Here is a 23577-nt window from a genome sequence, read left to right on the forward strand (position 1 = left end):
TTTTCAATGGAATCCCATCCAATTCAATTCAAACCTTTTCCAATCTTGAGTGTAGCACTTTTACTGCATCATCTTTTAAGATTTTTAATAGTCCAGCTGGGATATTGTCACCTCCACTAGCTTTGTTCTTGCTCAGATTTCTTAAGCCCATTTGACCTGATATTCTAGGATGTCTCGCTCAAGGTCAGTGACCATCCCATTGTGGTCATCAGGGACATTAAACTTGTTCTTGTATAGTTCTTCTGTTTACTTTTGACAGTTGTTCTTAATCTCTTCTTCCTCTGTTGGATCCCTGCCATTTTGGTCCTTTATCATGGCCATCTTTGCATGAAACGTTCCCTTCATCTCCAATTTTCTTGAAGAGATCTCTAGTCCTCCCAATTCTATTGTTTTCTTCTATTTCTTTGCACTGTTTGTTTAAGTAGTCATTCCGAGCTTTTCTAGCTAGTCTCTGGAATTATGCATTCAATTTGGTGTATCTTTCTCTTTTCCCTTGCACCTTGTGATCTGAACAACAGTCAACTCCTGGTCTTGTTTTTACTGACTGTATAGAGCTTCTCCATCTTTGGCTGTAAAGCACATAGTCAATCTGATTTCTGTGTTGACTATGATGTCCATGTGTAGAGTCATTGGGTTATTAGAAAAAAGTATTTGCTATGACCAGCATATTATCTTGGCAAATTTCTATCAGCTTGTGACCTGCTTCATTTTGTACTCCAAGGCCAAACTTGCCTGTTATTCCGGTTATCTTTTGGCTTCCTACTTTAGCATTCCAATCCCCCATGATGATAAGGACATCATTATTTGGTGTTAATTCTATAAGATGCTGTAGAACTTCATTTAACCGGTCCATTTTATCCTCTGTAGTACCAGGGGTTGGGGCATAGACTTGGACTACTGTGATATTGAATGGTTTGCCTTGGATTCGAACTGTGACCATTCTGTCATTCTGGGGTTTGTATCCCAGTGTTGCTTTTCCTACTCTTTCATTGGCTATGAAGGCTACTTCATTTCGTCTGATGGGTTCTTGCCCACAGTAGTACAAGTGCACTAGAGTGCCTTCCGTCCCCTGTCCTATTGCTCTCCTATATCTCCTATACCTTTCTTCTATTCCTATATCTCTTCTTCTATTCTTTCATTGATATGTTCTATTACTATATCTTCTTTTCTATTCTTTCTTAAATATATTTTACTATGAGTATCTCCTCTATAACCTTCATCATGTATTTTACTATGTGTATATAGATATATACCCACTAAAACCCTCATTGTGTATTGGACAAAATAAATAAATAAATAAATAAATAAATAAATAAATAAATAAATAAATAAATAAATAAATCTGATGTTCTTCTGAATTAAATTCACCCCATTTCTGTCCATTTTAGTTTGCTGATTCCCAATATGTCAGTGTTCAGTCGTGTCATCTCTTGTTTGACCACATCCAGCTTGCCTTGATTCATGGATCTTACATTCCAGGTTCCTATGGAGAATAGATCTTTACAGTATGGCATTTTCCTTTCATCGTCAGATACATCAATAGCTGACCGTCTGTTCAGCTTTGGCCCAGTCACTTCACTCTTTCTGGCACTACTACCCTGTTTCCCCCCAAAATAAGACAGCGTCTTATATTAATTTTTGCTCCCAAAGATGTGCTACGTCTTATTTTCAGGGGATGTCTTATTTTTTTTCAACGAAGAAAAATTTGCATTTATTGCTGTAGAAAAACAATGAACATTTATTATATACTTGGCAACACCTATCTCCCAACTATTAGTCAATATCAATCTATTGCTACCCTAGACTTTAATTGCAATAATTTATGTTAATCAATAAAAAAGAAAGAAAGAGAAAAGATTGATGCAGCATTTTGGGATGCAATTTGTGGACAGCAGTGTTATATATGTTCTGTTCGGGAATGCTGCGAAATGAAACGTCTCCTATGTCTTACTTTCAGGGGATGCCTTATATTAGGCAATTCTATGAAACCTCTCCTATGTCTTACTTTTGGAGTGACTTATTTTCGGGGAAACAGGGTAGTACTAGCCCTCTGCTCTTCCCCAGTAGCATATTGGACACCTTCTGACCCGAGGGGTTCATCATATCTTTTTGCCTTTTTATGTTAGGTTTTTATGGCAAAGTTATTGGAGTATCTTTATTGACCAATAAAGAATTTTATTCTATCCGTAGAGATAGAGGTCATGTAGGGGTTGTATGCAGCAAACTGCCTAACTCAAGTAGACCTTACATACCTACATGATCTCACCCAGTTCACATCACCAGGATGATGTAGGACACTATCCCTGGCTGGTACGTGATCTCATCTAGATTGTATCAACAAGATGTTCTTAAGCATTGGCAGGGAGAATTCACCAATAAAGATGCTGTTTCTTTTTGTTACCCTTTACTCTTGGAAAATGATATAAAAGCAATAAATTCTGAGAAGGCAATCAGACATTTTAGCATCCTGCAATGACTGCTCTGTAATTCTATCACTATTATATAATAAATAATTTTATTATATTTTCCAGTGGGTCACATTTTGTCAGAGCTCTCTGCTTTGACCTGTCTTGTCTTGGGTGGCCCTGCATGGCATAGCTCTTAGCTTCATTGAGCTAAGCACGCTCCTTCACCATGACAAGACAATAATCCAAATAACATGGGAAAATCTGAAAAAGCAAGCAAGCACATATGAAGAGTGACCAGTTTTGGTAGGTTGTTGGTTCATTGCCTAATCAGGGAAAATTAATGAGAAAGTTTGGGAGAATATATGAAGTTTTTAGGAAAGGCAGGGTAGAAATGGCAACTTATTTATTTGTTTGTTTATTTGTCAAACATGTACAAGATAGTAGTTTGTAAAATATATATACATATAAAACATAAGTCAAAAGTAATGATCAAAGGCCAATAGTGCAGTAGGACAGGGACGGTAGACACAATGGTGCGCTTATGCACGCCCCTTACAGATCTCTTAGAAATAGAGAGAGGTCAACTGTAGACAATCTAAGGTTAAAGTTTTGGGGAAGAAACCACAGAGTCAGGTAGTGCATTCCAGGCATTGATCACTCTATTGCTTAAGTTGTATTTTCTGCTGTCAAGTTGAGAATGGTTTGCATTTAGTTTGAATCTATAACCTGCTCGTGTGTTGCTGTGGTTGAAGGTGAAGGTGAATCCAGACAGAGAATTTGCAATGTCTGGTTTGAGGTCAACTGAACCAGTTGTCCCTTGATCTTGATGTGCATAAGAATGTCTATTTGCTACTAAAGGCTAATGATGGCCTGTGACTAAACCGGGATCAAGTTCAGTGACTTCCAGAGCTGCCTTCAGTTTAGACTGGTTTGACCCTAGAAACAAGGTGGTGTTAGGACCCAGCATTCAGTCCAAGGTGGCAGTAGCAGTTTGTTTCAACTTTCTGTTCTATTTAAAGACTTCTCCTGAGTCAGGAGAGCCACTAAGCTGTGGTGGGTGACAGTTTGCTTCTGGCAATTCTGGAGAATATCAAGTAGAAGGGAGAAAACCTAGCGGAGGAACTACCTGGAGAGAAATGGAGGCGGACTGCATCTCAGAATGTGATGAATCACTTGATATTTCAGTGGAAGATGAAGAGGAGGAAGAGGATGGGTCACAGGGTGAAGAATTCAACAAAAGGTATTGTTCTTCAAAGAAAATAAAAGCCACCAGTGCCAGATTGAGAGGTTTTGGGAAATCAGACAATTGGAGCAAGAGCTTTATGCAAATGCAGTGAGCCTTAGTGGAAATAAAGTGTGAAAAATGAGAGGAATTTTCATGGTAAATGATGTAAATGTAGCCGGTTGTGTTTCTGTCTGCACCAAAGGCATTTTTCTATTTAAAGATCTGACGTTGAGCCCTTTGGATTTGGCATCTCCTCTTCCTCCTCCCTAGCTGGGCTGTCAATGCATCTCAATCACATTTACTCTAAGATATACAGGGGGGAAATGTACAAGTGTAAAATGACAGATTTTGTTCTGTGAAAATTAATGGGGAGGTTTTGAGTGATGAAAAATGGGAAAGAAGTTTGAAGTCAAAGGATCAGTAACTTTTAGGGAATTCCATTTCCATTCGTGTTTGGAGTCTGTAACCAATTACTTTTAGGCAAATTGCGCATGGCTTGCTTAGTCTGGTAGTATCTAAACATAAGAACATAAGAAGAGCCATGCTGAATCAGGCCAAAGCCCATCGAGTCCAGCATTCTGTGTCACGCAGTGGCCCACCAATTGTCCTTGGGGATCCTGAGCAGAAAGAGAAGGCAAGACCCTCCCTTTCCCCAGACCCCCAACAAATGGTACTCAAGGGAATCCTGCCTGCCTCAACCAACACAGAGGCGGCACATGGACATCCATTTCAGTAACCAAACCGCTGAGCACTACCGGACTGAGGAGGAGTTTGAAACATACAACATTTTTAACATTTAAATCAGTGTTTCCCAACCTTGGCAACTTGAAGATATTGGGAAACACTGATTTAAAGAAAGATAATGTTTAGAAAAGAACATTGAGTAAATGGGCTTGAACCATAGATTCAGATTCTAACCAATATCTAAAAGAGAGGTGGCACCATGTTCTGTATTTATACATTGTGTAAAACACATAATGTGTAAAATCAGCACGGCCATAATTATGGGTAAAAGGGAAGGAATTATAGAGTTGGAAGACTTTGAAAGTCATATGTTGAAAGTCCTGCTCAAATTAGGAATTGCAAAGGAATGTAAAATTATAGTCTTCCTGTCAAATGGCCAACCTAAGTTTAAAATTTTCTATTGTGATTGCCGTCTCAGCCTATTACCATCAGGTAAATGAAATTGGCTGCTCTCTACAAGAATTCATTATTATTCCTATTTTATTAAAACAGTTCATTCAGACATAGGTTGCCAAGCATACCTGCAAATCTTTTTTGATTTTTTTTACATTATGAATGGGGCATTTATCTCAAATACGTGCAGGAACCAGAAAGAAAACAAATGACCCAACTTCCTAAGACATTCCTTAAGCTCTGACGCTAACCTTGTGAAACTGTAGCGTCAGATTTGCACCTGTCCCAAGAGACGGCTTGAAGATGGTTTACTATACACATAGAGAAGAAAAAATTATTGAAAACCTATCTGGAGTACTATATGGATCTTGTAGAACTTTCAAAACTTTGAAAGATTATATTTACCAAATAAAAAGATATTTCCGGCACTTTATAGCTTTAATCGCAAGGTATGATAAATGTTGCAAGTAATCTGAAATATTATTTCCATCTATGGAATTTAGTTGGAAGAAACAGTTGCATCTATAAAGGTAGCTTAAATGTAGTTAGATCCGTTATGGCGAACCTATGGTACATGTGCAAAAAGTAGCACACAGAGCCATCTCTCCGGGGACACCAGTTGTTGTCCGTTGCTCTTCCGGGTTCTGGTGCACCCATAGGCACTGGCCAGATAGTCTTTGCACACATCGGAGTGATGGAAACTAGAAGAGCAGATCCCTGGCGTGCATGTATGTGCCGGGAAGCTGAGATTTTGGTTTCCGACATGTGCATGTGTATCTTTAAAAATACTTTATTAAATATATACATTAAAAAAGAAAGAAAACGATGGAAAAACAGAACAACAATATATACATATAACATACAACAAAAATAAAGCATCGTGCTTTATACATGGATTATTTGATATCATAGCTTAGTATTGACCACTGCTAGTGGTGTAATTGGTTTGCAGCTCATTCATTTATAGTAATATTTTCCCTTTATTAGTAATTACACATATATACATCTTGTTAATTTTCCTGTTAATATATCCATTTTTTTTGGTTTCATTTTCTCAATGGTATAGTAGTGCTTTATGTTGATGGTATTTTCTCTTAATATCAATTTGTGCATGTGTATCAATCAGCTGGTCTTCACATGCGCAGGTGCCAGAAACCAGAAGACCAGGCAGACGGTGTGAATGCATGCCCTAGAAACCGGAAGCTCAGCTTCACAGCATGTTCATGCATGCTGAGGAGCTGCTGTTCTGGTTTCCAGTGCTCCCCTGCACACTTACTGGGGAGCTGCTCTTTCGGTTTCTGGTGCTCACCCCCCTGCATGCGCTCGCTCCTATTTTGATACTCAGTTCACCAACACTGCGTTAGATGAACAATGGTCTGTTCTCCTGGTTTGAGAATGAATGGCTTCAAGTACAATTAGACAATAATTGCATTTAATGATTTTATTAATTTGAATAGATTAATAATTTTTAAATTTTATTAATTTTATGAGAAGTGCTGAAATTAAAACAGCTCCTTTAAAAAAATAATTATCAAACATGTATCACAAGTGAAAGAAAACTACAGATTTTTTTTGCTGAGCATGTGAACAATGTAAGAGAAATGTAGGCTCCTCAATTATCATGGCTTAGCATATTATTCTCATAGAAATAATTTATATTAATAATAAAATTCGCTGCATTCTATTAAAGAAATAAATCCCAGTGAGTTCAATGACATTTATTTTCAAACATGAATATATAGATTGAAATAATAAATGCACAACTCTTTATATAGCTATTCCGAATGTTACCAGTTCACTTCAGTTTCTATCTGTATAAACATTATAATAGAAGCAAAATCTGGGACAATAATATTTCCAAATTGTTGTGGCCAAATAACAAGGGATAAACATGATAAAGAAACCTGGATTCAGATTTAACCACACTGACTTATTAGATTAATTTCTACTTGTTTTTATTAGTTGGATTTACAATTAGATAATCTTTATTTCATTAACAGAAGCTGTACATTAGATTTTTGGGAGAGAAAAAAATAAACATATATTACAAACAGGGAATGAATTTAAATTTTACCATTACTGTGATTCTTTTTAAACAAAACCTGCTACAATCATTTTTAATTGCAGCCAATAAGTTCATAATATTTAATTAGTATTAGTCTACTAAGGATATTGGGTTCTGCACTACGGATACATAATTTAATTAGCAAAATGGATTCACTGTGTATTTGTGTGCAGCTTCTGCAAAGCAGCACTTAATGGAAATGACTTGTGCTGGTTGCTAAAAATGTTGGATGCTTCTGGGAACTCGCCCAACTTTGCTGTGTGCTTTTTCTGTATAGTAATAAATGATTTTTACAAAATCTATCTTGACATTTATCAGTAGACTGAGATAAAATTGAGTTAGAGGCATAAGAGCAGAAGATGCATCATAGTCTGCTATTAATCTGGGACTGCTAAAAGATCCTTAAAATCCAGTTCAGCCACTGTGCTGAAAGTAGAATTGCATTTTGGGGGAAACAGAATGGAGGCTTCAAAATCAACACTTCCTCTGTGCCTCCCAAAAAAACATTAATACTTTCTTGTTTGTGATCATTCCTTAATGCCTTTTTCATTATTGGCTGTTTCTGGGGGGAACCGAGGAACCTGATTGCAGTAAGACACAATACAAGTTTTTGTACAGATGTGATGGGGGACAGAACAGTAATTCAACAGAGTTATACGCACATACCACTGTTACCTCCCTGGGCACTCATTAAAGTTGCACAGATTCTTCTTATTTTCAAGCTGATCAGCTGCAAAATAAAGGCCATTCTCCAGTGGACTGTATATGAATTCCATAGACATTTTTAAAGAATAAAAATGGTGGAAGCTATATTGTTTTCCCAGTTCACCAGAGGAGGAGGAGAGAGGCTAGAAGCAGTGATGGAGTGATGAGGGTGATGAAGGAGTAACTTCATCTATGGTCTTATATGCTGACATTCATGACAGATTGGGGCCATCAAGGCAGAACTTGCATAGAAATTCCTGATGTGTGCACCAGTTGAAAAGTTGGATATAAAGTTGGAAAGAGCCTGGGTGGCACAGCAGGTAGAGTGCTGTATTGCAGGCCATTGAAGCTGACTGTAGATCTATAGGTCAGGGGTTCAAATCTCATCACAAGCTCAAGGTTGACTCAGCCTTCCATCCTTCCGAGGTGGGTAAAATGAGGACCTGGATTGTGGGGGCAATATGCTGGCTCTGCTAAAAGGTGCTATTGCTAACATGTTGTAAGCTGCCTTGAGTCTAAGGAGAAGGGTGGCATAAAAATTGAATGAATGAATGAATGAATGAATGAATGAATGAACAAATAAATAAATAAATACTGCAATCAATATAGGAATTTTTTCTGTCAGAGGGAGAACGTCTGTCATTCTTTCTCTGCAGATATTATGTTACATATATACTGTATGTAAGTATATACAGTATGTATGTACAGTATGTATGAAAGTTCTTGGCATATTCGGGTTTCTTCCCATGTGTTGTGATTCCATCCGAGGCCCCTCAGGGAACGGCTGATCTTCTGTCGGTTTCCTGCTCAGAGGGGGAGGATGAGGAACAGGAGGTGCAGGCAGACGAGGAGGAGGAATCCCAGGCTGAGGAAGAGGGGGAACAGCCAGAGGCCCCCGAGAGGGAGCTCTCCCCAGCAAGCAGCCTGGATTCCTTAGAGGAAAATGCACAAGCAATAATCGATCTGCGACAGAAAAGAGCAACACAAAGAAGGGACCAATTGGCTAGGTACTTTCAGCACTAAAGAGGCAACAGCTGGGTTTGGGTGTGGTGCTCTCTGGAAAGGCTAAAAGGCAGACCCACCCTTCCTGGCTTGTGGAGTATTATCTTTGGGAGTCCTGGGACCTGGCTGTGATCTTTGGCGTCTTGGAATTCTGGTTTGTTACTTTGACTACTGAAACCTTGGGGGGAAAAGGTGGGGGTCTTATGCTCTACAGTGGTGGGTGTGCCAGCAAGAAGTTTGCTGTATTGTCTGGACATCAGGACTCTGCTGTAAAGTCTCCTAGCCTGCCTGTTGGGAAGAACAGGTTTTTCTCTGTGTTTATTTTTCAAGCTATAAAGTACTTTTGCTTTTACCAGTGTGTCTGGATGTTTTTTCCAGTTGGTGTTGAGGTCTGGGGGAACCCAGACAGAACACCATGTAGGTTTCAGAGATTTCTGGTAACATTTCAACGAGGTCCACATACATACAGTGATGGGCTACCAAAATTTTCACTACCACACTGTGGGAATGGCTTATGCATTTTTTTTTAACATCTTTCAGTGCAAATTGGGTGTTCTGGGGTGGAGCTCCATTTTTGCTACCCCACTGTGTTTCCCCCTGTCTGGGCAGTAGCCCATTCCTGATTACCTACTATATAAAGTGTATGTACACGCATGCACGCACAGCTCTTCTAAAATGATACACATTCAACATCATTTACTGTGATAGGAAACATACCCAGAGCCCAGAAGGGAAAAAAAGAAAAAAAATATCAAAATTTTACTATCGGTACTGTGTATCTGACCAAAATTTTGCTACCGGTACTGCGTACCTGACTGTACCCGTAGGAGCCCACCACTGTATACATATATGCGAAAACCACTCACACATTAATCATGAAATTTCCAGAACCATAAAACTTACAAACTTGAAATTTGCCATATACAGTATCTCCCTCTTGTCTTCTAGATGCTCACTAAGAAAGGATTTTTCAAAATGAGCATGAGTACTTTTTATATTATTATTATTAACAAGCTCTGATGCTAAGGAGTTCTATTCCCCCCTCCCCACCTGAAAAGAAATCTGATCCAAATGCAGAACACAAGCAGAGGAGTTTCAGTTTGCTTTGGCTTTCACAGCAGCAAGCAGCTTTACTACAGAACAGTTGAGCTAAGCCACGCACAGACTCCTTCCTGTCTCTTTCTTGGTCACACAGCAAATACTGTTTGAGTTTCCAAAAGCCCTTCAACTTTCTCACACACTAACAGGACTGTAGCTAGATGAATCCCAATGGATGCTGGTAGGCAGAAATACCCCCCCCCTATTTTCCTCCTTAGTTCAGACAAATCTGTCCCTTCTACTGTAACAACACTTAAAGGGAAAAGATGCAAAAAACCCAGAAAAAAAATTACAGATGTGATTAGGAAAACATAAGTAAAGGAAGCTGCCTGTTTCTCCCAAGGCTAGTTCTATGTGGCATGCTCCAGAGTTAGTTCACCTGACAGCCTGGTCATCCTCCAGCCAGACAGCAAAAGCAGGAATGTTGTTTACAGGGAGGTCCTGAGCAATTCACCTGAAGGACGAATTGAAAGTCTATGCTATGCAAACAATCTTTATCTGTAACAGAAAATTAGCTTACCATCTCTAATGAAATAATACAATCCCTTTTTTTACCTACTTATTAATTGTCAAGCATTAATATCAATTTATCAAGCCCCATCACATAGTTTCGTAGCAAAGCATGGGTATCAGCCAGTATATGAGAGGCCGGGTGAATTAACACCCGGCCGAAAGTTGCCAATGGCGGGAACCAACCCGGCTCTGCCCATCAGCTGGGGTGATCTCTGCTGTAACGCAGGAATGCTCCAGACCAACCAGTGACCTCTCGGGCATTCTAGGAAAGCCGGGGGTGGGGCGTGCGCCCTTTATCAGGGCTTGCTCGCCCTCCCCCGGCTTCTTTTGCCTCTGAGCTTGCCAGAAAACAGACACCCACCCACCCTCCACTCAATCTAGGATGTTTTTATAGGTTGCCTGGTTTGGGACTGAGTAGGAATTTTTGCAGTCTTATGGCATTTGCTATGGATTGTTTTTCACCTACTCCATCCTAAACGAGGGAAAGGATTTGTAAATAGGTTTTGATTCAACAATTGGATGTTTATATTCTTGGTCACTATATGGCGGAAAGGGTATCAGTAGCAACTGTGTGTTCTCCTTTGGGCATCTTTTGGTAAGATGATTGGCACTCCCGTTGCACAGCTCATGCTTCCTCCATGGACAGAGAGGTGTGAAGGTTGTGCCCTTGGGGCTCACCTACATCATTTCCAGTTCCGGGTCATGCAGGGTGAGCCCTCCCACATGCTGGGCATGGCTTTATGGGCTGGGTGTAGGCGGGGCATGCCTCACCCTGACCAGGCATGGAGTTCACCCATTTAGTTGCCCAAGCATGTTTGTGTTCAGGAAACTCCGCCCCATTTAGCGACCCCTGCAGGTCTTTCTGTTAATATTTAATAAAGTGACCCATTTTACCCAGCTTGGTGTCCGAGTGTTCATTTCCCATCCAAGGCAAATGATATTGGTTACACTGGCTCATCCTCTGGTTTCCATGTATCCTGAATTCCATGCCTAGAAGTTTTGGTTGCATGGAACTCTATATCTGAAGATGCCCAGGGTCAGAATTTACAAACATGAACCTGCTGACGTGTAGCAGCTTCAATTTGAGAAAGAAGGTTGTCTCTTAAAACATGACTGGGGAAACTGATAGGGCATTTGGCAAGCTGGCACATTGTTCTCTTCACATTTTCTGGCACTGTGGTTTCACTACCCTAACACATAACTAACCCAGTCATTGACGGATTGTGGATTCAATCCCAATTTGGAAGAAACTGCTTCATTCTTTTGTAGATGCTTGCCTCCCTCTGAGTGTCAAGGATACCCAGTTCCATATAATTGTGCGCTGGGAAGTTTAGCTCATTTAAAATTAAAAAGACAGGGCATCTGCCAGGGTAGCCAGTTTGATAGTAGTTAAGGCCCAGGTTAAACTGGGGAAACTGTGAATCCAGGAAGGCATGCTTGCCGCTTTGAGTTACTTATAAAGGTGTAAAGTCGGCATAATTAGTTAAATGAATAAATAAAATAGCTTGAAATTCATAGAGTGCAGTGAGGGTAGCCAATCTGTATAACAGAGAGTACCACCTTAAAAAGTATGAAGAGACAAGAAAATATTGGAAAAAAATAAATACAATACTACCTCTAGATACGAGCTGCTCCACATGCGAGTATTCCAAGTTACGAGCCACGACGCGAGCAAAATTTCTGTTCGACACCCGAGCTCAAATTCGGGATACGAGCCGAGCTTCCACTAGGTGGTGCAAGAAACTTCTTGCTTTCGGTTATCTTGGCACGAAAAACAAAGTCTAAAGGCATTCGTTCGAGATGCGAGTTGATCGACTTACGAGCTCGGGTCTGGAATGAATTAAACTCGTATGTCAAGGTACCACTGTAATTGGTTGTGTCAAATAACAAACACAAAAATAGAATATACATCAGAGTTTTTTCTACTGGGCATTATGAGAGGGTCTTATTATAAAAATGTAAAATATTTAAGCTTGCGTATAACAACAGCGGCAAGGATTGTATTTGCACAGAACTGGGAAAACCCGCAAATACCTGAAGACAACGAGATCATCAAGAAAATATATGACTGCGCAGAGATGGACAGATTGACCATGGAACTTAATAATCAAAAAGATTCGGACTACTATGAAATCTGGACAAAATGGTACCAATGGACAAAAAAAAAGAAACTCAAACTAAACATTGAAATAAAACATCAAGAAATCTAAAAGCAATCAAAAGATAACGTTGATAGAAATGTATATTTGATGTGGATTCACCTGTAAATATGATTATGTATTGTTTTTAAAACAGAAAAAATTTAATAAATACTTAAAAAAAAGAAAGTATGAAGATTTGCTGCTATTTTTATACTTAGTCAATATTTCTTCTAATTAAGCCAGCATTCTTTCATTATTGTAGAAATAAAAGGCAGGAGTCCAGATGCAGTGTCTTTCTGCTTCTATTTCTCATTAAAAATAAATATGAAACTCCCCCAGTATAATTGTACAAAGCTGCAAACCAAGCTGGGAAACTTGCCTGCTTTTTTTGTGAAAATAAAGCTAACAGAGGACATATCAAAAAGCTGCCAGGATGGAGCGATTCGCACATGTTGTGTGTATTTGTAATAATCTATAAACAGACTTTTAATTTGTTTTAAACCAAGAACTATCTATTGGAGAAGGTGCTGCTCAGCACCTATTAGTGATACTTCTCCTAGTTTAGGAATCTCCTAGTCCGAGGAATAGGGCAACATAGAAATCTAATGAATGAATGAATGAATGAATGAATGAATGAATGAATGAATGAATGAATGAATGAATGAATAAATAAAATGGACTCAAGGAGGACTGAGTCACAGGACATGTTCAATCTGTATATTTCCTAGGATGTCTTGAAACTATTTATTTATTTATTTATTTATTTATTTATTTGACTTGTATGCCGCCCAACAATATAAAATACAATATAATATAATAATAAAATAAGACAATGTTAATACTCAACACATAAAAACAATAAAGTCCTATAATAACCCACAGCAATCCAATCAATCAAACATACATACTTATCCAATCAACACAATTTGGCCATGACAGATGGTAGTATTCATGGCCCCTAGGCTTGCTGTCAAAGCCAGGTCTTCACTGCCTTTCGGAAAACCAGTAGGGTGAGAGCAGTACGAACATCAGGGGGAGTTGGTTCCATAGAGCCGGGGCAGCCACAGAGAAGGTCTTCCCCTGTGGCCCCACCATTGCTTAGTCAACGGGACCTGGAGAAAGCCAACCCTGTGAGATCTTATTGGTCTCTGGGAGGTATGCGGCAGGAGACAGTCCCGGAGATAGTCTGGTCCTAAGCTATGTAGGGCTTTATAAGTAATAATACCTTGAATATTGACTGGAGACTAATTGGTAGCCAGTGCAGCTCACGAAGCATTGGTGTTATATGGGCGTACCAAGGTATACCCATAATGGCTCATGCGGCTGCGTTTTGGACTATCTGCAGTCTCCGAACACTCTTCAAGGGTAGCCCCATGTAGAGCACATTACAATAATCAAGATGGAAGGTGATGAGGGCGCAAAGCCTCTTGTCCAAAGAGGGCCACAACTGGTATACCAGGCGAAACTGGGCAAAGGTCCCCCTGGCCACAGCCGAGAGATGATAATCAAGACTCAGCTGTGAATCCAGGAAGACACTAAATTTGGGGACCTTGTCAGACGGGGTCAGAGTTTCCCTCCGCAGAACAAGGGACAAACAGATGGAATAGTCCTTTGGAGGAAATGCCCAAAGCCACTCAGTCTTGTCTGGGTTGAACTTGATGGCAACGGCTAGTACAGTGATGATGAACCTATGAGACACAAGGTGTTGCTCTATGCCAGTTCCAGCAGCTGATTTTCAGCCTTTTGGGGGGCTGTTTTCTCTCTCCCCAATGGTCTAACCTGAAGTTCACTTGTGTGCTCACCTTCAGCTTCCTTTTCATTGTTTATTTATTTATTTAATTTATTTATTTATTTATTCATTTGTCCAATACATAAATACATAGGAAGAAAATAGACATGTGATAATATAAAAAGAGGGTGAAGGTGAACTTAGAGGAGGGGATATATGAAAGGAAGAGAATATATAAGATAGGTGAAAAAAGGAAAGTACGCCCCTTACTGGCCTCTTAGGAACCTGGAGAGGTCAATCGTGGAGAGTCTAAGGGAGAAGTGTTGGGGGTTAGGGGTTGACACAATTGAGTCTGGTAGTGAGTTCCACGCTTCGATAACTCGATTGTTGAAATCATATTTTTTACAGTCAAGTTTGGCACGGTTTGTATTAAGTTTGAATCTGTTGCGTGCTCTTGTGTTGTTGCGGTTGAAGCTGAAATAGTCATTGACTGGTAAGACATTGCAGCATATGATCTTGTGAGCAATGCTCAGATCGTGTTTTAGGTGTCGTAGTTCTAGGCTTTCTAGGCCTAGGATTGTTAGTCTATTTTCGTAGGATATTCTGTTTCGAGTGGAGGAGTGAAGGGCTCTTCTGGGGAAATATCTTTGGATATTTTCAAGGGTGTTGATGTCTGAGATGTGGTGTGGGTTCCAGACAGATGAGCAGTAGTCTAGGATAGGTCTGGCAAAAGTTTTGTAGGCTCTTGTGAGTAGGGTGAGGTTGCTTGAGCAGAAGCTGCGTAGGATCAGGTTGACAACTCTAGAGGCTTTTTTGGCGATATTGTTGCAGTGGGCTTTAGCACTTAGGTCATTTGATATTAGTATTCCAAGATCCTTTACAGAATGTGGGTTGGCAGTGAGAGATTGTTTATTCAGTTTGTATGTGCAGTTAGGATTCTTTTTGCCAATGTGGAGGATAGAGCATTTGTTGGTTGATATTTGAAGTTGCCAGGTGTTAGACCAGTCTGAGACAAAGTCCAGGTCTTTTTGGAGAGTAAGTGTGTTATCAGTGGTGTTGAAAAGTTTCACATCGTTGGCAAAAAGAACACAGTTGCTTTCGATATGGTCACAGAGATCATTGATGTAGAGAATGAAGAGAGTAGGACCTAGTACGCTTCCCTGGGGAACACCGCTTATGACAGAGGCGGGGGTGGAGATGGCGCTACCAATTTGTGAGAGGTCTTTGGCTTTGGACGGTTGCAACCAGCCACATCTCGGCCCATTTCTTCTGCAAGGGGGAAGGCTTTCCTGAAGCTTCCCCTGCCCCCCTTGAGGCTCCCTGGAGTCCAGAAATGGTCTGTTTCCCAACTTCTGGTGGGCCCAGTAGGCTTGTGTTTTGCTCTCCCCAGGCTTCAAAGACGTTCCTGGAGCTGGGGCTTCCACGGAGGCTCCCTGGAAGCCAAAAACGCTCTCCCAGAGCCTCCGTGTGAGCCAGAAATCAGTTGGCTGGCACACACATGCATGTTAGAACTGAGCTAGGACAACGGCTCACGTGCCAGCAGATATGGTTCCGCGTGGCAGCTGTGGCATAGATTCACCATCGCTGTACTAAGCTGCTCCATGATTTCAGATCATGAACAATGGAGCCAAAGCATTAGCATTTTGCTACACCATCTGTCATAAGGTGGTTAGATTTGTTATTGAGGAGAATGCCTGCCTAGTCCTACTTCTCAGTTCCTGATTTCCTGATGCGGTAGCTGGATGGTATGATTATATAAAGGAAGTATAGAAGGCATGACAGCAAAAATCATGCTTAGAAGGCAAGTCTTGCCTCCATGATGCCTACAAGGTTGTAATATAATTTATTTTTCTTTTTTCACAAGAGGAGGAGGGGCTTGTTTGGCAGGAGGGGCAAAAAGAGGCTCACTTTCATGCAGGCAGTGATTGGCTAAAGTTTTTCAGAGCTTAGAAACATAGAAACATAGAAGACTGACGGCAGAAAAAGACCTCATGGTCCATCTAGTCTGCCCTTATACTATTTCCTGTATTTTATCTTACAATGGATATATGTTTATCCCAGGCATGTTTAAATTCGGTTACTGTGGATTTACCAAGCACGTCTGCTGGAAGTTTGTTCCAAGGATCTACTACTCTTTCAGTAAAATAATATTTTCTCATGTTGCCTTTGATCTTTCCCCCAACTAACTTCAGATTGTGTCCCCTTGTTCTTGTGTTCACTTTCCTGTTAAAAACACTTCCCTCCTGAACCCTATTTAACCCTTTAACATATTTAAATGTTTCGATCATGTCCCCCCTTTTCCTTCTGTCTTCCAGACTATACAGATTGAGTTCATTAAGTCTTTCCTGATATGTTTTATACTTAAGACCTTCCACCATTCTTGTAGCCCGTCTTTGGACCCGTTCAATTTTGTCAATATCTTTTTGTAGGTGAGGTCTCCAGAACTGAACACAGTACTCCAAATGTGGTCTCACCAGCGCTCTATATAAGGGGATCACAATCTCCCTCTTCCTGCTTGTTATACCTCTAGCTATGCAGCCAAGCATCCTACTTGCTTTCCCTACCGCCTGACTGCACTGCTCACCCATTTTGAGACTGTCAGAAATCACTACCCCTAAATCCTTCTCTTCTGAAGTTTTTGCTAACACAGAACTGCCAATGCAATACTCAGATTGAGGATTCCTTTTCCCCAAGTGCATTATTTTACATTTGGAAACATTAAACTGCAGTTTCCATTGCTTTGACCATTTATCTAGTAACGCTAAATCATTTACCATATTACAGACCCCTCCAGGAATATCAACCCTATTGCACACTTTAGAGTCATCGGCAAATAGGCAAACCTTCCCTACCAAACCTTCCCCTATGTCACTCACAAACATATTAAAAAGAATAGGACCCAGAACAGACCCTTGTGGCACACCGCTTGTAACCTGTCTCTGCTCAGAATACTCGCCATTAACAATAACTCTCTGATGTCTATGCTTCAGCCAGCTTGAAATCCACTGAACTATCCAGGGATTAAGTCCAATCTTCACTAATTTATCTATCAGCTCTTTATGTGGAACCGTATCAAAGGCTTTGCTGAAGTCCAGATAGGCAATATCCACGGCACCACCTTGATCCAACACCTTTGTGACATAGCTTAGCTATTGGTCAGAAAGTGCAAGTACTCATTGGCTGTTAGTTCTGAATGAATGTTACAGACTCACAAACAACTAAATATGTGACCTTTAATTGGATCATTTTTCCCAGATTTATTTTTATTTATTCATTTGTCCAATACACAATACATATGGAAGAGAATAGACATGAAGTAATATATATAAAGATAATATGTAAAAATAGGGGAGAAGATATATGAAAGGAAGAAAATATATATGATATATGAGATAAAGGAAAGACAATTGGACAGGAGATGAAAGGCACACTAGTGCACTTATGTACGCCCCTTACTGACCTCTTAGGAACCTGGATAGTCTAAGGGAGAAATGTTGGGGGTTAGGGGTTGACACTATTGAGTCCGGTAATGAGTTCCACTCTTCGACAATTCGATTGTTAAAGTCATATTTTTTACAGTCAAGTTTGGAGCGGTTAATATTAAGTTTGAATCTGTTGCGTGCTCTTGTGTTGTTGCAGTTGAAGCTGAAGTAGTCATTGACCGGTAGGACGTTGCAGCATATGATCTTGTGGGCAATACTTAAATCGTGTTTTAGGCGCCGTAGTTCTAGAAATAGTTACAACTAGTCAATCTCTGCTGTATTTTCATTATGGAATTTATAAGACAAATGAAAGAAATACTAGAATTTCTCTAAAATATAAAGTTCCATACATTTTCCCCATTTCCATTTTATATATGGTTTAATTTTTAATTCAGACCACATAGTTTGTAAAGTGTATAACGCTGAAAAGATTAACATTTGTATCTTTTCCTTGCAACATATATAATCGCACACACACACATACACCCACATTACACAAAGAAAGGTTGTTTTCTTGTTTAACTTTAACAACTCTCACTCAGTCCCCAAATAAATAAATGTAGTAAGATAAAAAGATTTGAAGTGGCAATCTGATGGCACCAGCTTCTTGAGTTGTGAAGTCTCCAAATTCAATTTTTGCTAAAATAAATGATATGAATGGGCAAATAGCATTTTTTTAAAGTGTACAGCTTTACATAAACTACAAGGTTTCAGACAAAGATTATAACTGGAACACTAAACTGTCCAATTGTGAAATGAGGGACAATTTGCTCTATTATTTGAATAAATTGCTTTCAGACTAAGAATACTAGCTTTGATTTAACTTTGATACACATCAAGGGGAGAAATCTGCATATTAAAAGGGATTTTTAAAATATAGATAAATTGAAACAAGCTATTTGTGAAGGAGAAACAAGTGTTTTATGGATTGGCCAATTGATATAATCCTAACCCTATTGTAAATTGTCAGTTATAGTTCAATTCAATTATAAACGTATCCTACAAAAAAACTAGAACATGACATTGTGTGAGAAAATATATTGAAGTTCAATTCTCCATTTGTAATTAGGAATATAAGTTTCCAGAAACAACAGGCCTTTGTAGATGCTGATTTCCATGAGAATAAACCTTACAATGCAATATGACTCACTGAGCTAAGGAACCTCTAAACCTTTATATCCATTTTAAAAACACGAGAAATGAGTTTTGATCTAGAATTACTTAAATTAGTCACCTTATTTTTCAAAGACAATGTGCCCATTTTACAAAGCCCTTCATGGCATCGGACCAGAATATCTCCGAGACCGCCTTCTGCTGCACGAATCCCAGCGACCGATTAGGTCCCACAGAGTCGGCCTTCTCCAGGTCCCGTCAACTAAACAATGTCGATTGGCGGGCCCCAGGGGAAGAGCCTTCTCTGTGGCGGCCCCGACTCTCTGGAACCAGCTCCCCCCCGAGATTAGAACTGCCCCTACCCTCCTTGCCTTTCGTAAACTCCTGAAAACCCACCTTTGTCGTCAGGCATGGGGGAATTGAGATATCCCCCCCGGGCCTATATAATTTATGTATGGTATGTTTGTAGGTATGTCTGCTTAAAAATGGGGTTTTCTTAACTACTTTAAATTTTAAAATGTAAATTATTAGATTTGTTATGAATTGTTTTATTATGTTGTGAGCCGCCCCGAGTCTACGGAAAGGGGCAGCATACAAATCTGATAAATAAATAAATAAATAAATAAATAAATAAATAAATAAATAAATAAATAAATAAATAAATAAATAAATAGCCTCGGTAAAAAAAAAAAGGAAAATATTTTTATAGTTTTTCATAAATGTTACTCCTTTGATTAGGAGTACTCAGGATTACCAAGATCAATTGACATTGATTGGGTCCCTGGTACATCTGACTCCTTAGTAATAGTAGCTATTATTAGTAGTAATTGGTAATATTCTTATTGAAGGCTAATGAAAATATGAGAAAGTTACCAGGAACCAGGAAGAGGTTTTGGTAATTCACTACCTAAACTCTACTTAAATCAGGATAAAATCTTACAGCATATTAATTCCTTCAAAAGATTTTGGGTTCAAAGGCTCCTGAGTTCAAAATAGCCCATTCTGAACCCAAATTAGCTTCTTGGAGCTTGAAACACCTGTTCTTAGTTCATTGGAAATCTTCAACAAATTTCTGACCTTAATGAAGTATTAGCTGAAAACATTTCATACATTTCTATAACAGACATTTAAAACATGGCCTTTGTGGAAAGTGAAAAAAGAATTACTAGTTCTCAGGGCAAAGCAGTGGTGGACTCCTTCAGGTACAGTCAGATATGCAGTACTGGTAGCAAATTTTTGGTCAGGTACACAGTACCGGTAGCAAAATTTTGATTTTTTTTGTTTTGTTTTTTTCCCTTCTGGGCTCTGGGTATGTTTTTCCTATTGCAGTAAATGAGGTTGAATGTGTATAATTTTAGATGTACATACACTTTATATATTAGATCAGTGTTTCCCAACCTTGGCAACTTGAAGATATTTGGACTTCAACTCCCAGAATTCCCCAGCCAACATTTGCTGGCTGGAGAATTCTGGGAGTTGAAGTCCAACTATCTTCAAGTTGCCAAGGTTGGGAAACACTGTATTAGATAATCAGGGTTGGGCTACTGCCTGGATATGGGGGGACACAGTGGGGCATAGTTCCCTCTAAGCTGAGCAGTGAGCAATCGCTCACTTAAAAATCATCATCAACTCAGAGTTTCCCAAACCTGCCCAGAAGCCGAGAGGGAAAGAGTGAGAGGGAAGGAGAGAGAGAGGAAGAGAGAGAAACAGATAGAAAAAAGAGAGGAAGGAAAAGAGAAAGAAAAAGAATGGGAGTAAGGAAGAGAGAAAGAAAATCAAAATCTAGTTTGAAACTAGTTCAACTATTTAAGTGGCATTTGGATATTGATAGAGTTGCCCTATTATGAGCTCACTGTTATAGACACACAGTACAGTATTTTATTTTGAAATTCTCTGAGGCAAAACAGGGTGGGTTTTTTATTTGTTTGTTTGTTTATTTATTTATTTATTTATTTATTTATTTATTTATTTAATATTTCTGTGCCGCTCAGACACTATACTTTTCCGCCCACCCCCCAAAAAAATTAGAGGGAACACTGCAGTGGGGTAGCGAAAATAGAGCTCCACCCCAGAACACCCAATTTGGACTGAAAGATGTTGAAACAAAATGCATAAGCCACGCCCACAATGTGGTAGTAAAAGTTTTGGTAGCCCTTCACTGGGGCAAAGTTATTAATTTTGTCAATAACCAACAGCCACTTAGCTTCAACCACTCAGCTATGAAACATAGGGAAAAGCTGGAAGAAGGAGCAATAAATTGAAACTGTTTGTGGTAGGAATTGTACTCAGAGGCCAATCAGCTAGTTAATGTAGTTACTTCCAGTTTGGTAAATAAATTCTTAACTAATCACACACCACACTATGATTTTAAGAGACTTCTTTGCCTGGCAGCCAAGTTAAGCTGTGTAAAGTCAAGAGGCTGAAACATACTGCACAGAGAACATAAAATATATCCCCCTCTCACACACATACAAATTCATAATCAATTTTAGATTATTAGGAAAAAAAATTATCCCTTCTTAAATTATCTTAGAGCAATGGTGGTGAACCTTTTTGGGTTCGCGTGCCAAAAGTGGTGTGCATGGATATGCTAGCATGTGTGTACGTGACCACACCCTTTCCTTTCCCCAACGCATGTGCAACCTCTGCCCCGCACTGCCTACTGCGCATGCACCCAGGCCTTTCGGAAGCCTGGTAGGTGAAAAAAATGCCCAAACGGGCAAACCAGAAATTCATGAAAATGCACTTCTGGTTTGCTCATTGTGCTGTTTTTTGGCACTCAGAGGCTTTAGGAAGCTTCCCTGAACCCTCTGGAGTGCAAAAAACCAGCACAACAGCAATAATAATTAATAATAATTTATTAGATTTGTATGCCGCCCCTCTCCGAGGACTTGGAGCGGCTCACAACAAACCGGAAGTGCGTTTTTCCAAACTTCCGGTTTGTCTGTTGGACGTTTTTTTTGCTTTCTGGGCTTCAGGGAAGCTTCCCTGAAGCAACTGGAGGGCAAAACAGCCTTTCCCAAGGGCAAACAACAGCTGGCCAGTCTGCATATGCACGCTGGAGCTGAAACATGGCAAAATCTCGCATGCCCTCCAATATGGCTCCGCGTGCCTGCTGTGACATGCCATAGGTTCGCCATCATGGTCTTAGAGTATCGTATAACAATAGTCCAACATTGCATTCTTATCGTAAGGGAGATTTTCAGTCCCAGTACTGTCTCATGAGTCAGATTTAAGACTCTGAAAAGCAATACTGATGTATTTTATTATGTGGTTATTCTTGTATTCATTAAAGAATGATATAGTTTCTTACTGTTTGTTTCTCTAGCAGTTTTAGAAAACATAGCCAGAATGAAGAGATGAAAACCAAGTTGTCTGATGCCATGGAGGCTGTACAAAGTGAAGAAAGTAGTTTAACATGGGAGACCAATTCAAGTAGATGTTCCACATCCCATGCCTCAGAAGCCAGCGTTACATCTGGGGTATACAGTATGGAAAACTCATACACAGATTGTTCTCTGGGGAAAATTATTTCCCTGAAGGAAGAGAGAAAGACTATGCAGGAAAAAACGAGCAGTTCAGCCCATCAGAGGTTAAATGAGACGACAGAACCAGACAGCCAAGAATGTGATTTTTCTCAGACATCAGTGCTGAACAAAGCTGAAGAAAGCAAGTTTGATCCCTCTGATCCACAGTCATGGCCCTCTCAAGTGCAACCTTCTAAGATTAAAGACTATTTGGTTCAAATCACACAGGAAGTGACCCCTGGGTCAGAGGAGAAAGAAAATACTTTGATGAGAAAAGGGGAGCTGCCTATCAAAGGAACAGTAAGAGCCAGGATTCTCCAAATCACTGCCGTATTGGAAGAAAGACATAAAAAGGTTTTCCGAAGGATAAACAATAAAGATACGCCTCCACCCTCAGAGGTGATCAGAAAGCCAAGAGAACCACCCAAAGTCTTCTCAAGACGAGCAATATCTGTATCCTTACGGCACAGTGAACAAAACACTGCAGAGAAGAATAACAAGAAGGAAGTTCTGAGTTATAATCTCAGACATGTAGAGACTAAAGGTTCCAAGTCTGCACTTTACAGTAAAGAGGAGAGGAAACCTCAGCATCTGTTTCTCCCTAAAACACAAAAGAAGACTTTAGAAAAGCTACCAACCATTTCAACACACCTTGAAGAAAAAGCAAAGAAGCCAGACGCCAAGCAGTATTTACCTGCAATTCATACTTCACTACCAGAACCGATTCAACCAGCTGAGTCTGACAAAATGGGAAAAAAGGAAAAACAGTCTCTTTGTCCAAATATTTCAAATGTTGTACTGGAAAAATCATTCAACTTTGTTGGTGAAAAAAAGGAAATTCAGGATCATGCACCAACGACCTTCGAAGTTTCTGATTTATTAAAAGAAGTAAGGTCACCATCAGAGAATCAAGGAACTCAGCCTTGTTCTCCAGTTCCTGTCGAAACACTTCCGTATCTTGAATCAGAAACAGAAAATCAATCTGACTCAGTTAGAACCTTGTTATCAGAAACATCGGTTCAACATGTACAACACCCTCATAACATTGCAGTTACTCACTGTGAACCTGAAAGTTGTGACTTAACTGATATTAGAACTCAATCTATGGAATCTACAATTCCTTCAAGACTGGAGATCCAAGATACATCCTTAGGGCAGTCTGTTGAAGAAGCAGAGAAGCAAGAGGTTTCCCTTCATTCAACTGAAATCATAGATGCTAACCCCGAGATGGCAAAATTACCGTCATTTGTTAGAAAAACAGAAAAGCAGGGAAAAGAACAATTATTAGAGAAATCTTCAGACAAAGAAAGGATGCCAGAGCAATTTAACAAGACAAAACCAGACCAGCGACCCTTGTTGTCTTTGGAGTCAGAAGTTCAAGAAAATGAATCTGCATCAGATTTAGCAGTTGTGAATGCTGAACCTGAAGTCA

The 23577-nt window shown here is 39.7% G+C and overlaps 1 protein-coding gene and 1 pseudogene across 1 annotated transcript in view; one reads left to right on the forward strand and one right to left on the reverse strand.

The window, feature by feature from the left end:
• Nucleotides 1-457: 457 nt before the first annotated feature.
• Nucleotides 458-3242, reverse strand: LOC139159604 (craniofacial development protein 2-like; annotated as a pseudogene).
• Nucleotides 1389-23577, forward strand: part of CMYA5 (cardiomyopathy associated 5) — an 88920-nt gene continuing 66731 nt past the window's right edge. Inside the window, exons 1-2 of the mRNA XM_070743234.1 lie at nt 1389-1479; nt 21947-23425. Of these exons, the coding sequence (XP_070599335.1) occupies nt 23359-23425 (67 nt within the window). The 5' untranslated portion in view covers nt 1389-1479; nt 21947-23358. The remainder of the gene's footprint in view (nt 1480-21946; nt 23426-23577) is intronic.

This window comes from Erythrolamprus reginae, chromosome 2 (assembly GCF_031021105.1).
Source record: "Erythrolamprus reginae isolate rEryReg1 chromosome 2, rEryReg1.hap1, whole genome shotgun sequence".
Classification (NCBI taxonomy): domain Eukaryota; kingdom Metazoa; phylum Chordata; class Lepidosauria; order Squamata; family Dipsadidae; genus Erythrolamprus; species Erythrolamprus reginae.